The sequence below is a fragment of the Hakea prostrata genome, chromosome 4 (genome assembly GCF_041222555.1).
Source record: "Hakea prostrata isolate BN-2017 chromosome 4, UWA_Hpros_2, whole genome shotgun sequence".
NCBI lineage: Eukaryota > Viridiplantae > Streptophyta > Magnoliopsida > Proteales > Proteaceae > Hakea > Hakea prostrata.
This window is the reverse complement of record NC_142603.1, coordinates 46,899,550-46,913,295: the sequence shown is the minus strand read 5'-3', so window position 1 is coordinate 46,913,295 and position 13,746 is coordinate 46,899,550. Positions and strand designations below refer to the sequence as shown.

At 38.5% G+C, this 13,746-nt stretch overlaps 1 protein-coding gene across 2 annotated transcripts; it reads left to right on the top strand.

Moving 5' to 3' along the window:
* The first annotated feature begins 3,006 nt into the window (after positions 1-3,006).
* On the top strand, positions 3,007-13,746 carry LOC149019183 (transportin-1-like). 2 transcript variants are annotated; one of them, XM_089153235.1, is made up of 7 exons: positions 3,007-3,649; positions 3,841-3,898; positions 4,566-4,684; positions 4,811-4,888; positions 5,048-5,128; positions 7,635-7,685; positions 13,344-13,746. In XM_089153235.1, the coding sequence occupies exons 2-7, from the start codon at positions 3,865-3,867 to the stop codon at positions 13,362-13,364; spliced, it is 384 nt and encodes a 127-aa protein (XP_089009361.1). In that variant the 5' UTR covers positions 3,007-3,649; positions 3,841-3,864; the 3' UTR covers positions 13,365-13,746. The 2 variants fall into 2 exon arrangements, with proteins under 2 accessions (XP_089009361.1, XP_089009360.1); XM_089153234.1 differs by having other exon boundaries at positions 3,007-3,728.

Genomic DNA, 13,746 nt, shown 5'->3' with positions numbered 1-13,746 from the left:
GTATGATTTCTAATTATGAAATAACTACCTTGCTGAGTTCTTCGAACTCATTCCTTTCGTACAAATGTTTTTTAGATTATCCTACAGGTGCCGAAGATTATGATGGCACCCCCTTCGAGACGGACTATGATTCCGCATACTATCCTTCGGGTAGTGGCATCTATGAAGATCCGCGTGTTGGTGCCGAGGAGGATTACTATTCGCACCAGGGTTAGCCCCATGGTTGTGCGGGAGCGGCAGAGCTGGGTTTACTTCATCCGTACCATTGAGGAGACTATTATTAGAGTAGAAGAAACCCTAGCTTAGTGCCCCATTTCCCTGGTGTATTTTTGGAGTATTTGGACCTGTAATTAACTTGTTTGATTTATCTTTTAAATACTTGGACATGTAACTAACTTTATCACACTTCTTTTCCTCTTCTCTGAGAGAGTGATTATCATATATTCTCTCACCTTTATGATTATGTTCCCATTTTGATATTATTTGTTTTCCACACTCTGATTTTTTTAATCTTACCTTATTCATGATACTTAGTATTAGTTGTTTTACCTTGATTATTATTGTTCATGATTATGTCATTGTGTATGTGGGAGGCATGGACCTACGAATCTTGATCCTTGGACTGTGGATCACATTCCCGGGTATTCCAAATGAGGTACTGGTTGGGTGGATGTGACAAGAATAGAGAGTGAGAGAGAGAAAACATACCTTAAAGATGATTTTGGGGATGAGAGGCAATGATTGGCAATGATTGATGCAATATTCCTTCACCACTACCAAGGGAATGTCTTGGGAAGCTCTCCCCTTGTTCTCAGGAAGCTAAATGAGTAAAATAGGGTTCTAATCATGAGGTTCACTTAAGTAGAGAAGAGAATATCCAAAAAGCATCAAATTCTCGGATTTAATATCTCTTTGGTAGACTGGCCTAGTCGACCAAGCTAGTACATCAAGCTTGATACAGGGAATTGGAAGGCCAGAACAACTCAAATTCAGGTGGGTTTTCTCCTACAAGTCAATCATCAAGTCTAGATCAAAGAAATACCTTCGAAACAAGCCCAGAAGTGCATCAAGTACTTCAACTAAACTTCCCCTCTTCTAGATGCAGTTTCTCACCGAACACTGACAATGCATCCAAGTAAGGGGCATCATCATCAATGTCCATGGGCTCGGAATCAAAAACCAAGTCTTCAACTAAGAGGGCCCACAATTCTCTCCTTCTTCCACTCCGGGTCTTCGGACCTACAAACATCAAGGATTCCGGGTCAGGGTCAAGGTTAGCATAGGGCTAGATTTCACACCAAGTGTTGACAAATTGATAAAGAACATAGGAGGCATGAATGTGAACATGATCATATCTTATTTTACACCTTTTGTTCCCCAAAACTTAAGGAGAATGCTAATTGGTTCATTTGGGTTTTGTTGAATTTTGTACCTACACTCTGCCTCATTTGAGAATATTGATATAAAATTAAGTATGGGTGAATGAAGAGTCAATTTTAAGTGGTTTTTGATTTAAAATGGTACATAAGTATATGAAAAAAACACAAATCTAACTCAAGTACTAATATTTGTGTATTGAATATAACTAAGTAATAGTTCGATTAATGTTGAAACCATATCCCAATAGTTCTTTCATTTTCTAGGCCAACCCACTGGCATGATTAGTAAATCCAGTTTCTGAGTCATAAACTTCACTTGGTTCTAACAAGATAATACAATGATCTCCATCCATTATGTGTGCTTCACATACATGATGGAAATGTAAAGGTTATGCAGTACACTCTATCAACATGACCACTGTATAGTTTCATGAATTTCCTCATCTAGTAGTTCGAAACAAAAGGTACCAATTCACCATACCCAAATGCTGCAATGCACAACCTAGCCCCCACCCCTGCTGTCTAATACAACATTACCCACCTCAAAAGGCATTTTTGGATATTCAAGATTATAGAAAAAGTATGAGTTGTGGTCAGTGTCAACCAAAACAATTACAGAATCTCTTTTCACTGTGAAGACGTGAACCAATAAATGATAAATGGACAAGGAAATTAGCCCCAAATCAAATTTAGTTATCAAGCCTTGTCAAAATGCAGCTTAATAGTTCAATAATAATCATAATCGCACGCATAGAAGAAGCTTTTTTTTTCTTTCTCTTAAGCATATTCACAGCATACCTTAATCGAGTAGAGTTGGAAAAGAATCAAAAATGGGCTTGCCCGGAACTTAGAGCAAATCACTGACTAAACTGGGTCTTGATTAACACACTTGCTCGCCGTCGCCGAAGAAGAAGGTAGTTATCATAGGCTAGGGCATTCAACGATTTTCCCAAATGATATTCTTGATGTTTCTTAGGGAACTCTATTTTGCCACTATCCAGAAGAGGGAGCGGATGAAGATAAAATAGAAGATCAATTGAAACGGAAGAGAAGAAGTATAGGATGAAGAGGGTAAGTTGAAGAACAACACGAGAGTTCTCTCACCCAAAATGATTTGATCAACTAGCAATAATGGGCTTTGATTGTAAATTTAAAAAATTTAATACCTACAGTGTAAAACAAAATTTATATTTACATTCGTACTCGCGTTTTCATTTCGGATTTTAGAAAAACAGGTGTCGCGTTGAAAGCACTGTGCGGAGCGGCGAACAACCCCCCGGGGCGCGCCCCCCAAACCCCCCCCCCCCCCCCCCGCGCGCCCCCCCCAATGCGCTTGACGGTTAAGCGCACCGTCCGATCTAATCGGACGGTGCGCTTTATCTTTTCATTAAAAAAATCAAAACTCATGTGTAAACCTGTTGTTGCTGACGGTTCGGTCCAATGATAATTAAAACGGTTCGAGTTGGGCGGTTCGAGTGGTTTATGTAACTCAAGTATTGGTATTTCATACACTTGGTTAATACGTTTTAAAAACACAACATACAAAATACGTATATACGAATTCAAAAACCAAATCCGGCGGTTCAATTGAGAATTTCAAAATGTTTTGAAATACACAAAACCCATGGCTTACACTTACGCCCAATCTTAACATTCGTGTGAACGATTTGGAGCTCTGAAAATCTGGAGAAGAAGAACAGCAAGCAGTAGGAGGTTTAGGGTTTACCGTCAGAGTCGATCGAAATCAGTTGCAGGGGATTATTCTGCTTTGCTACACGATCGATCGAAGCTCGCATCTTGGAGAAGCTCGAGAAGCAGCAGGTTGAGGAGGAAGAAGAAGCAGAGGAGAAGACGAGTTGAACTCGTGTTTCATTTCATTTCAAAATCAAAAGCCCCAACTTCCAAAATACGAAGTTGCAGAGGAGAAGACGAGTTGAAAGCTTCCCAGTTTTGATCGAAGCAGAAGGGTAAAGAGCTTTAGTACGCGTTTACACTCATCATCTGTGTCAAAGCAGACGAAACAGTTACACTCATCATCTGTGTCAATCCTAGCGATTTTGGAAGAATTTCAAAGGATGAATGAGGTTTTGAAGGAAGGAGATGGAAACCCCAAAGTTGCGGAAGAGAATGGATTTTTCTAGAGTCAGAATCGTCAAATGCTCGAACTTCTGAGACGACTGAAGCTTCAGGAAAGTTGGAATCGCTTTCACCACTTGTAACATCAGTATCACAAGATCTGGATTCCAAGTCCTTAAGAATGTGAAGAATGAGTACTGTAGTCTATTTGAGAGTTATTCCCTGTTAATGCCGTCACCGTTCCAATTTCTACTTCATTTTCCTCTTTCTCTGGTCATCCTCTTGAGGCTACGTTAATAGTTTGTGTTCACTTGGTAGATTTTTTTAATCAGTACACTTCTAACTCTTGGAGATCATTATAATGGTGAACTATTTTTCCCTGCAGGTAAGACCTGTGGCTGAAGATGAGATGTTCAGGGTTGTAAGGACTGGTAAACGGAAAAGTGAGTTTCCTCTATTTTATTTTTATTCTTATATTGATTTGTAAGTTTTTATATTTCATTTTGATTAACGTTGTTTCATGTTTTCCTCTTATTTTTACTCTGCATTTCGTTTTTGCAAATTTTGACTTCTGTTACAGTCTTGAGGTTGTTAGGTATTTTCCTTTCATGCTGGTGTACATGTTTTTGAGCTTATTTGATGTGATGAGATGATTTTGGACTGCTTTTCTCCAACATGCGAACATGGGATTGTGGGTCTTTTTATCTGTGCATTATTTGTACTTAGCTATAGGGTTTTGAGACAGCAGATTTTGGGATTGATGGGTAGTGAGATTGAGAAGCCTAGAGCTGGAAATGCAACATAGAAGTAGTTATAATAGGTGACAAGATTGGAAATGCAACATAGAAGTAGTTATAATAGGTGACAAGTAGTTATAAATGCAACAAAATCAGGCCTATCGGACATTTATTTGTTCTATAAAGCATAGTGGAATTGATGAAGGTACTTCTTGTTTCAACTTTTGGAGACCAATCCTGATTGCTTTTTTATTCCCTTTTACAGTTTGCTTTGCATTGTGTATTTACTGCTTGTAGTACTTAATAATTTGATGAAGCTCTTAATTGTAAAGATACTGGAACAAACTTATGTGTGTAACTTAACATTTTTTAGTAACCTTTGAGTCACATGATGCACCTCAGATCTGTGAGGATATACCCCAGGAGCTTGATTTAGATGTGCCTGGCCTGACTGAGCGTCCTATCAATGTATTTCTACCCAGATTGTTCCAGGTGACTGAACGTTTCTTGTTAGATATTTTTATTTCTGTCTCTTCAGTTTTGAACCTTTTATTCTGAATAGTTGGTGTCTTTGGAACAAATCTTTTTGCTAAAATCACTTCAATCTGTTTTGACCAGCTTTTCCAGTCACAGCATGCCTCCCTTAGAAAGCTTTCATTGGGTTCTGTCAATCAGTTCATTATGCTGATGCCTTCTGTAAGTTGTTTGTCAATTTTTGGTTCTTAAACCGACTACCTCCCCCCCCCCCCCCAAAAATAAATAAATAAATAAAAATCCTTAAAACATTATGTACTGGATCTAGTGCTCTGTTGTTACAGCTGCTAAAATTCATCATGAGTTGTTATTGTTCCTCAGGGACTGCTTGTATCCATGGATCAGTACCTCCAGGGTTTGTTTGCTCTTGCTCAAGATCCTTCTGCAGAGGTTTGGAAATTGGTAAGTAGTTCTTGTGACATCCCTTTGTCAGAAATGATATGGACATTTTTGAATATTTTATAATGCACTTAAAGATACATTATGTTAGGACATCATGGCACTATCAGATTTATGAAACTTGGCACTTAGCCTCTTTTAGGCCTTCCGTTCATAATGGCACTATCAGATTTGTGAAAAAAAAAATTAAGTTTAAATTAGAGTGAACTTTGAATCATGGGTTGTGACATGGTCCAAGAACTTGAAACTTGAGGGGGAGCTCGGCCCCTTGAAAAAATCGAGCTGGCTGATCTCGGTTAGCTGGGCTGTTTTTTTGGGTTGGGGAGGGCAACTCCATAGGCCATCTTGGTTGGATGTTGATGGGTGATGGGGCTGAAACTTGCTATCTAGCATATTTTAGGCTCTATAAACATGGCGACACTACATGATTTATGAAAAAATATGTCTGAATTAGAGTTTGATTTTGGACCACAGGTTGTAACTGCTATGACGAATTAAAATTCTAAAATGCCCTATGCTACAAATAATTTTGTCATAAAGATTAATTTTATCATTCTTTCATGCAAAACAACTTCAATAAAGAAATGTTCAAACCACTGCGATTGCTGAGTGCATCATTTTGTGGACATGAGATGAAAATTCCTCTCAGAGAACAACCTTCCATCTATCAAACTCAAGAAGAGGGTGAATTCCTCCTACTGTGAGTCATCTTGGTCAGCATTGTTGGATCTCATCCAAATTCAATGGAGTTTAGTTCCTTTCAGAGGAGTAGAGCTGATGCAGTAGCCATAATAGCCTGGCTGGACTATATGATCACTTTAGAGGCCAAACAAGGCCTGGACCTTAACCGGTTGCAAGGGTTGGTAGCTTACATAGGATGCAGCATTTATTTTGTAGATTACATAGGGTTAACTTTGTTTTTCCTTTCCATATATATAATTTAGTTTGCTTAATTTCCTTAATTCTGTTGGTTTCTGTTCCTCTATTCAAGTGCATTTCCTATTTATTTATAGTAACCATAGAGAATGAGATTTATAATTGAAACTCTGCGCGAGTGTGTGTGAGAATGTGAGATCCTTCTTCTCCCTCTTCCTCATTCTCCATCATATTAGATCGCCACCTTGGTTTGCACCACTGGGCCATTCTTCAACAAATAATTGTAAAGCAGTCATCTTTTACGAGTGAAGGTCTCAAGCTAAGAGCAGCCAATCCCAAAAAGCATGCATTATGTTGCTTCAGCTGTCTCCAGGCTTATGTTAAAATTTATTATTTTGTTGTTGAAACAAAATAGTCTGTTGAGGAACCAAACAGAAAGAAGAATAGGAATAGCAAAGAGAAAAGAAAGAGGGGAGAATGTGATATCACAAGCCTTTGTGGAAAGCAGCCCTGTGGGAATGAATAATCTCAATTGCAGGCTGCCTTCTTGTAACATGTTACTTACAAAATTAAAAGGATATTTGTTTGGAGTTTATAATATTACTCCTAACTCCCTGCTTAGTGCTTATTGCAAATTGAACTGAGGACACAAAATACAAAAAATACTAGAATACTTCAGGAATTCAAACTTAATATAATAAAATATCCTGGTTTTGAACCCCTTAAGCTGGAGTCACCCATGCTCAGCATGTCACAACAGGTGTGGAGAGGAGCAAATAAAGAGTTGGTAAGTATATCTGCTAGCTGATTTGAAAATGAAATAAACAGAGTCTCAACAAGCTTTTCCGAATGGCATCTCAAAGAAAATGACAGTCCGCTTCAATATGCTTGTTTCATTCATGATATAAAGGGTTGCTGGATGTATATGGCTGCTTGGTCATCATAATACAGTATGGTTGTGAGCATAGACAAACCAATTTCAAAAATAGGAGACTTAAGCCACATCAGCTCTGCAGTAGTTTTGAGTCATAGCTTTGTACTCCACTTTGGCACTCGGTCTGATACCAACAAAATAGAGATCATTGACCAAGCAAAGAGAAAGGGAAACAGGGAGAGAGAATAGAAGTGAAAGAGGGAGAATGTGATATCACGTAAACTTTGTGGAGTGCAGCCTGTGATTGAAAGACTATTTCCTATTAAAGGCTGCCTCTCTCTTATAACATCTTAATTCCAAAATGGAAAGGATAGTTTCTTAGGACTTAAGGAGTTTTTAGTATCACCCCTAACTCCTAGCTTATTACAAATTTAAACTAAGGACGCAAAGTACAAAATAACAAATATCCCTGGAATTTAAACTTAAAATCCTAAATTCCCTAGTTTCCATCTCTTGGTCATTTTCTTCTACTTTTTTTTTTGTTGGGGGGGGGGGGGGTAGATAATCCATGTGGATTGAGTGTACTTTCTCTGGTTATATTGGATATATTATCTTATTCTTTCTTTCTTCCTGTTTTTTTGGGTGAATATAGATGGTGCTTAATGTGTTCATTGTCTACTCAATCTTGTTTAGGTTGGTATTTATTTCTAATGGCATTTCATTGTATATACTTTACCACTTTAATGTTTGCATTTTTAGGTTTGTGCAGCATTTGTTCAACTAATTGAAGTCCACCCATCGTTCTTGGAGGTAGGAATCGTTCTTCTGTTTAATATATAACCTTGATTCTTAATCTTCTTGTTGTATGCCCCCTTTCTGACTCTTAGATTGACAATATCTTCTACAGTTTATCCTTAATCTGAGTATGGGTGTACATTCCTAAATCCATTTAGCCTTTTTCTTGGTTACTTGCTCCTAGCTGTGTGAACTATTTAGAAAATTCATGTAAACTACCATCTACAATTGATAAAAGAGAGACAACAACAACAACAACAATAAGCCTTTTCCCAACTAAATGGGGCGGCCATGGATTCTTGCCCTCCAATCGGTTGTTCAGGCCATGCGATACAAGGCCTAAGCTATACATATCCTTTCTCACCACTTCTCCTAAGGTTATCTTAGGTCTACCCCTAGCTCTTCTAGTTCCTTCAATATGGATTATATCACTTCTCGAGCAGGGAGCATTTATAGGTCTCCGTTGACGTGGCGTGCCACCCAAGCGACTTTCTCTAGCTTATCACTTATGGAGCAACTCCCGGACCAACCTAATATGATCGTTTCTTATCTTATCCATCCTAGTTTTGCCACTCATCCATCAGCATCCTCATTTCGCCCGAGTTTATCATATGATTCTTCTTACGCCCAACACCGCACCGACATCATGCTGGTGGACAACGGTCCTATAAAATTTTCCTTTAAGCTTTAATGGAATACGCCGATCACATAAGACCCCGGATGCACCTCTCCACTTCATCCACCCTATTTTAATTCTTTGGGAAACCTCATCTTCTAAATCACCTCTTTTACTTATGATTGAACCTAGGTACCTAAAACAATCACTCGAGGAATCTCTTTATCGTCAAGTATCACCACTTCATCATCGCCGATCATGACTAAAGTTACAAACTAGATATTCTGTCTTCGATCTACTAAGTTTAAAGCCTTTTGATTCCAAAGCTACTCTCCATGATTCTAATTTGGTATTAATCCCCACTTGGGTCTCATCAATCAACACAATATCATCCGCAAAAGCATACACCGGGGGACCTCATCTTGAATGTCTTTGGTTAATTCATCCATTACCGGTGCAAATAGATATGGGCTTAAAGTTGACCCTTGATGTAGCCCAACGTTATCGAGAATTCATTACTTTGTCCCCCCGTCTAACACTAGTCACCGAACCATCATACATATCCTTAACTATATCTACATATTTACTTGCAACACTTCTTTTCTCTAGTACTTGCCAAATTAACGCCTAGGGACTCTATCATAAGCTTTTCTAGGTCAATAAATACCATATGAAGGTCTTTCCTACATTCTCATACCTTTCCATAAGTCTCCTAATTAAGTAAATAGCCTCCGTTGTAGATCTTCCCGGCATAAACCCAAATTGGTTCTCCGTAACTATAGTTAAGTGTCTCAACCGGGTTTCAATTATTCTCTCCCATAATTTCATCGTATGGCTCATCAATTTAATGCCTCTATAGTTATTACAACTTTGAATATCTCCTTTATTTTTGTAAATTGGAACCACAACACTTCTCCTCCAATCATCGGCATTTTCCCGTGCTCATAATCTTATTAAACAACTTAGTCAACCAAACTAGTCCATGGGTTCCTAAGCTCTTCCATACTTCAATTGGGATTTCATCGGGACCTTGTGTCTTGCGAGTTTCATCCTCCTTAAAGCTTCTTTTACTTGGACATCGAAATTCTACGAATATAAGTTCGGACACCGGTGCCTTGGTGAAAGTGTAATCGTCCGAAACATAAGTGCTGAAGAATGCTCATTTAGTAAACTGAGAAATAGGTTTCCCATCTTTTCTTAATATCCTCCTCACAAACTAATACTTTACCATCTCCATTTTAATACATCTAACATGGTCAAGATCTCTACTCTTCCTATCCCTCATCTTAGCTATCTTATAAATAGATTTTTCCCCTTCATTTGTGCCCAACTTATTGTATAACTCTTCATACTTCCTTTCCCTTGCTTTTCCCGCAATTTTCTTAGCTTCATTTCTATCTAACCTATACCTTTGAAGATCCTCAACATCCTTAGTTCTTTGCCATGTCTTAAAACTAGCTTTTTATTCCTAATGGCAGCTTGAACCTCACTATCCCACCACCACGCTCTCTATAAGAATGGATCTTTCCTTTTGATTCACCTAGAACATCTTTAGCCACTTTCTTAATACACATAGCCATCTCATTCCACATTGCATTGGTATCCCCTTTAAAATCCCATTTTCCTTGTTTGACTACTTCATTAACGAAGGATTTAGAGTACTCTCCTTTCAAATTCCACCATCTTATTCTGGGATAGTTTACCTTGGACCTTTTATGTGTTCTTGGGACTAAGCACATATCCAAGACCACAAGTCTATGTTGTGCGTTAAGCTTTCCCCGGTATCACCTTGCAATCCTTGCACAACAATCTATCAGTCCTTCTAGTTAGGAAGAAATCTATTTGGCTTCTATGTTGTCCACTTTTGAAAGTAATTAAATGCTCATCTCTCTTTTTGAAGTAAGTATTTATAATAGATAGATCAAAAGAGTAGCAGAATCCAAAATTGAAATCCCCTCATCATTCCTTTCTCCAAAACCATAACCTCCATGAACACTCTCATATCCTCTTTGATCTTTTCCAATATGTCCATTTAAATCACCTCCTATGATAATCTTTCTCCTTGACGAATCCTTGCAGTAATCCACCCATATTTTCCCAAAAATCTAGCCAGACTTCATCTAGTCCTACTGAGGTGCATATGCACAAATTATATTTAGAACTCTTCTCCATACAAGCGATAGCAATAATCCTATCACCCACTCTTAACATCCACCACATCATTTTTAAATCTTACCACTATATACCCACTCCATTTATTTGTTATCCCAGATACCAAAGTAAAGTCATCCAACTCGGCACCCCTCCATCTAGTCTCTTGAATGCAAGCACATTAATCCTCTCTCCTCATAACATCTATCAACAAGCTCACCACAGAGATCCATGTTCCAAGATGCCAACAACCACGCACAGACAGCCTACCCGCACCCCACGGCGCGGAACCCCACTTACACCGCATCCGGCGCCAGCGAGGCTGGGGGACCCCAGCAACCCGCCCACTATCACACACCCGCCATAGTGAGCGCCGCTTGTCGGGGAACGCCTACATACTTATCAATAAGGCGAATCCATGAAAAAAGGTTTGGTAGATTTTTTCCGGTGCCGGCTGCCGACCTGACGCACCAACCCTCCTCCTTTACCCGGGCTTGGGACCGGCAGCAAAACACTGGCGGAGTTAATTGATAAAAGAGAGAATTTAACTAAAAGGAACCAAGTGCATTTAAACATAGTGGATCAAGCCAGTGATAAACATGAAGCACTAAGTTTACTACCCTTAAGAAAATTTGACCTAGATGTTTATACCCACTGCTTGTCTTACTCATGACGGGTATGATGCATTTGGTAGTCTTTAGAATCATCATGTTTTGTGAGGACTGAAGACACTATTGGTTGCAGAACTTAGGGTCTTACTTATGACATTATCAAGAAAGTGTAGGGGCTTTGTTTTTGTGAACAAGTTATTAATGTCTCCTTCAGCACTTGAAATACCGTGACATTATCTATATTGGTCAGGACTCTCTCTCTGTTTCACATACATATACACATAACCCGTCCCTCTGTTGTGAAGTCTGCTAGAAATTCACACAGCTAGGAGAAATCCTGCACTTCCATCTTCTTCAGCTAAAAATTCTGCTACTTATCCAACTTCTGATACCCAGCCCTTGAATCACTGAAGTTCTATTCTGAACCTGCAGAAACAGTAAAGGTAGAGCTTGTCCTGCCCTAGCTGAAATACCTAGAAACACCAGTTCTCTGTTTCTGTTCAAATTTCAAATATGAAAATATATTACAGCAGGGTTTACAAGTACTAAAATATCCTATAAACCCTAGGATCAGATCACTACTCTCTTTAGCTGGAAATTCCTGGGCAGCCCGTAGATTTAGGGAAATTCCCAAATCATGTTTAGCCCTAAATCTGGGTTTACATCAATCTTCAACACCCAACTCAAAGAGTAAGTGGTTTGACAGCAAACTACTAGTTGACTGAACTCCAGCATTCAAAAAGGGTTTAGTCTGAAATTTTAAGATTGAATCAATAGCATAAGAGATCTATCAATTCCAACCAGCATTATTTGAGATCTATGAAATCTGGTCTTGTTTTATACTTGATACAAAAAGTCTCGTGTAGAAATAAAATCATCAGACCTGTCAAATTTCTTTGACAACAAATCATTTCTCTAAATATGGACAAATTTAATTATTTGTAAGCAATATCGTATTGTCTAAGACACTATAACCCAAATGTGAGACTGGGTAGACTATGACAAAGACCAATTCCACGAATGGTTTAAACCTCATTAATAACTCAATGTTTGCCTTGCTGCATTGCCATCAAATCATTAATCCATTTGTTGTTCATTTGTGTTTTACAAAATCTGTAATTGTCTTTTTCTACTGATTGGTGTTTCTGTTGATGACTGAGAAGCCAGCTTGAGATATATCATGACTAGTGATTTTATTTGCTATTGTATGGTGAGCTCCAGGAGGTTCTTGATGGAAAATGTTAGTGTCATCAGTATGCCTTATAAGAAACATGCACAACAGAAAAACTTCTAGCAATGGGACATGGGAATGGGAATGGGAATTCCACTGTCTTTGTGATTAAGAAAATGTTGAAAGCACTGGCTGGGGTCGTGGAGTTGTGTGGCTTAAAATACCCCATGAACTATCACTTTTTAAGTATATTTCGTTGGTAGTGGATCATTCTTGTAGCCCTCTTCCTCAGGTTGTATTTGGTTGCACAAGTCTGAAGTGCTTACTGACTACTTATAGGAGAGACTTGGGCATAAAGATATTGCTTCTGGTAGGCAACAGACAGAAAGATTGTATCCTATCTAATTGAGTGTAGACACTCACCGGGTACCAAGTAGAAGTCTTGTTTAATTACCAACTGCTTAACCAAACTTGTATTATTACCATTGCAGATCATGTTTGTCCCTTTCTGCCACCTCTCCTCTCTCCGTATCTCTGAAGTTGTCCAACCAAGAACTTCAGGATCCTAAGCATCCCTGAGAAGTTTTCTGGATATTCAAAAAATAATTTAAAAAGTGGGGTGGGTGAAGGGAACTTCTGGTTCTTATCTCACCCCAAATCTGCAAACATGCATCTCTTTGATCAAAAAGAAATTTCACTTGATCTGTTTAAGGGGGTGGGGTGTTATGAACTGTGTGCGATGCGAAAATCATAACAGGAATTGGTAGTAGCATGCAGTAGCAAATTTATTGTTCTTTTGCATTTATATTACTTCCATGTGTCCTACAAGTGATTTGATCATGTGAAGGAAAACTTGCCTCGTAGTTCATTTCTAAATATTACTCCATGTTGTGTTTGCTTAAAACCATTCCAGTTGTTTCATTGATTTCCCCTTACTTTGATGGAGTATACTAGTTCTAGTTGTCTCATTAGTTTCTTCTTCTTGGAGAGTTTACTCGTCAATGCAGTGACAGCATCTCTTTTCTTGAATAATGTTTGAAGAGTGAAGATTTTCTTTCCTTCTCTCATGTCCACAAATTTTTATGATGCCATACCTTGAAACTGCAATCATATGTTATGTTCAGGTTCAGCTTGTAAGCCGCTGATTGAAGGAACCACGAGAGCAAGAGGCAGGCCAAATATGACCGTATGAAAAGTTGTGACAAAGTTCATTTGTTGTCTAGATCTTGTACCTATTATGACCTTGGGTAGAGCCCTGTTGGAGGACAAGGATCCATGGAGGGAAAAGATGCCATCTATGTAGTTGTCAATGTATTATCTTTTTCTTTGTTTGAAAATTGAGATCTAACATGTGTTTTTTAATGTAAATCCTGAGCTCAAATAAGTTATCCAAGGTATGATGGTTCCAACCCATCAGGTTCATTAATCAATTTTTTTTGGTGTGAACATGTGTCTTGTTCATACCTATTGCTCAGTTTTCTTTTCATATGTAAAATGAAAAATACAAAGAATGAAAATAACCCTATT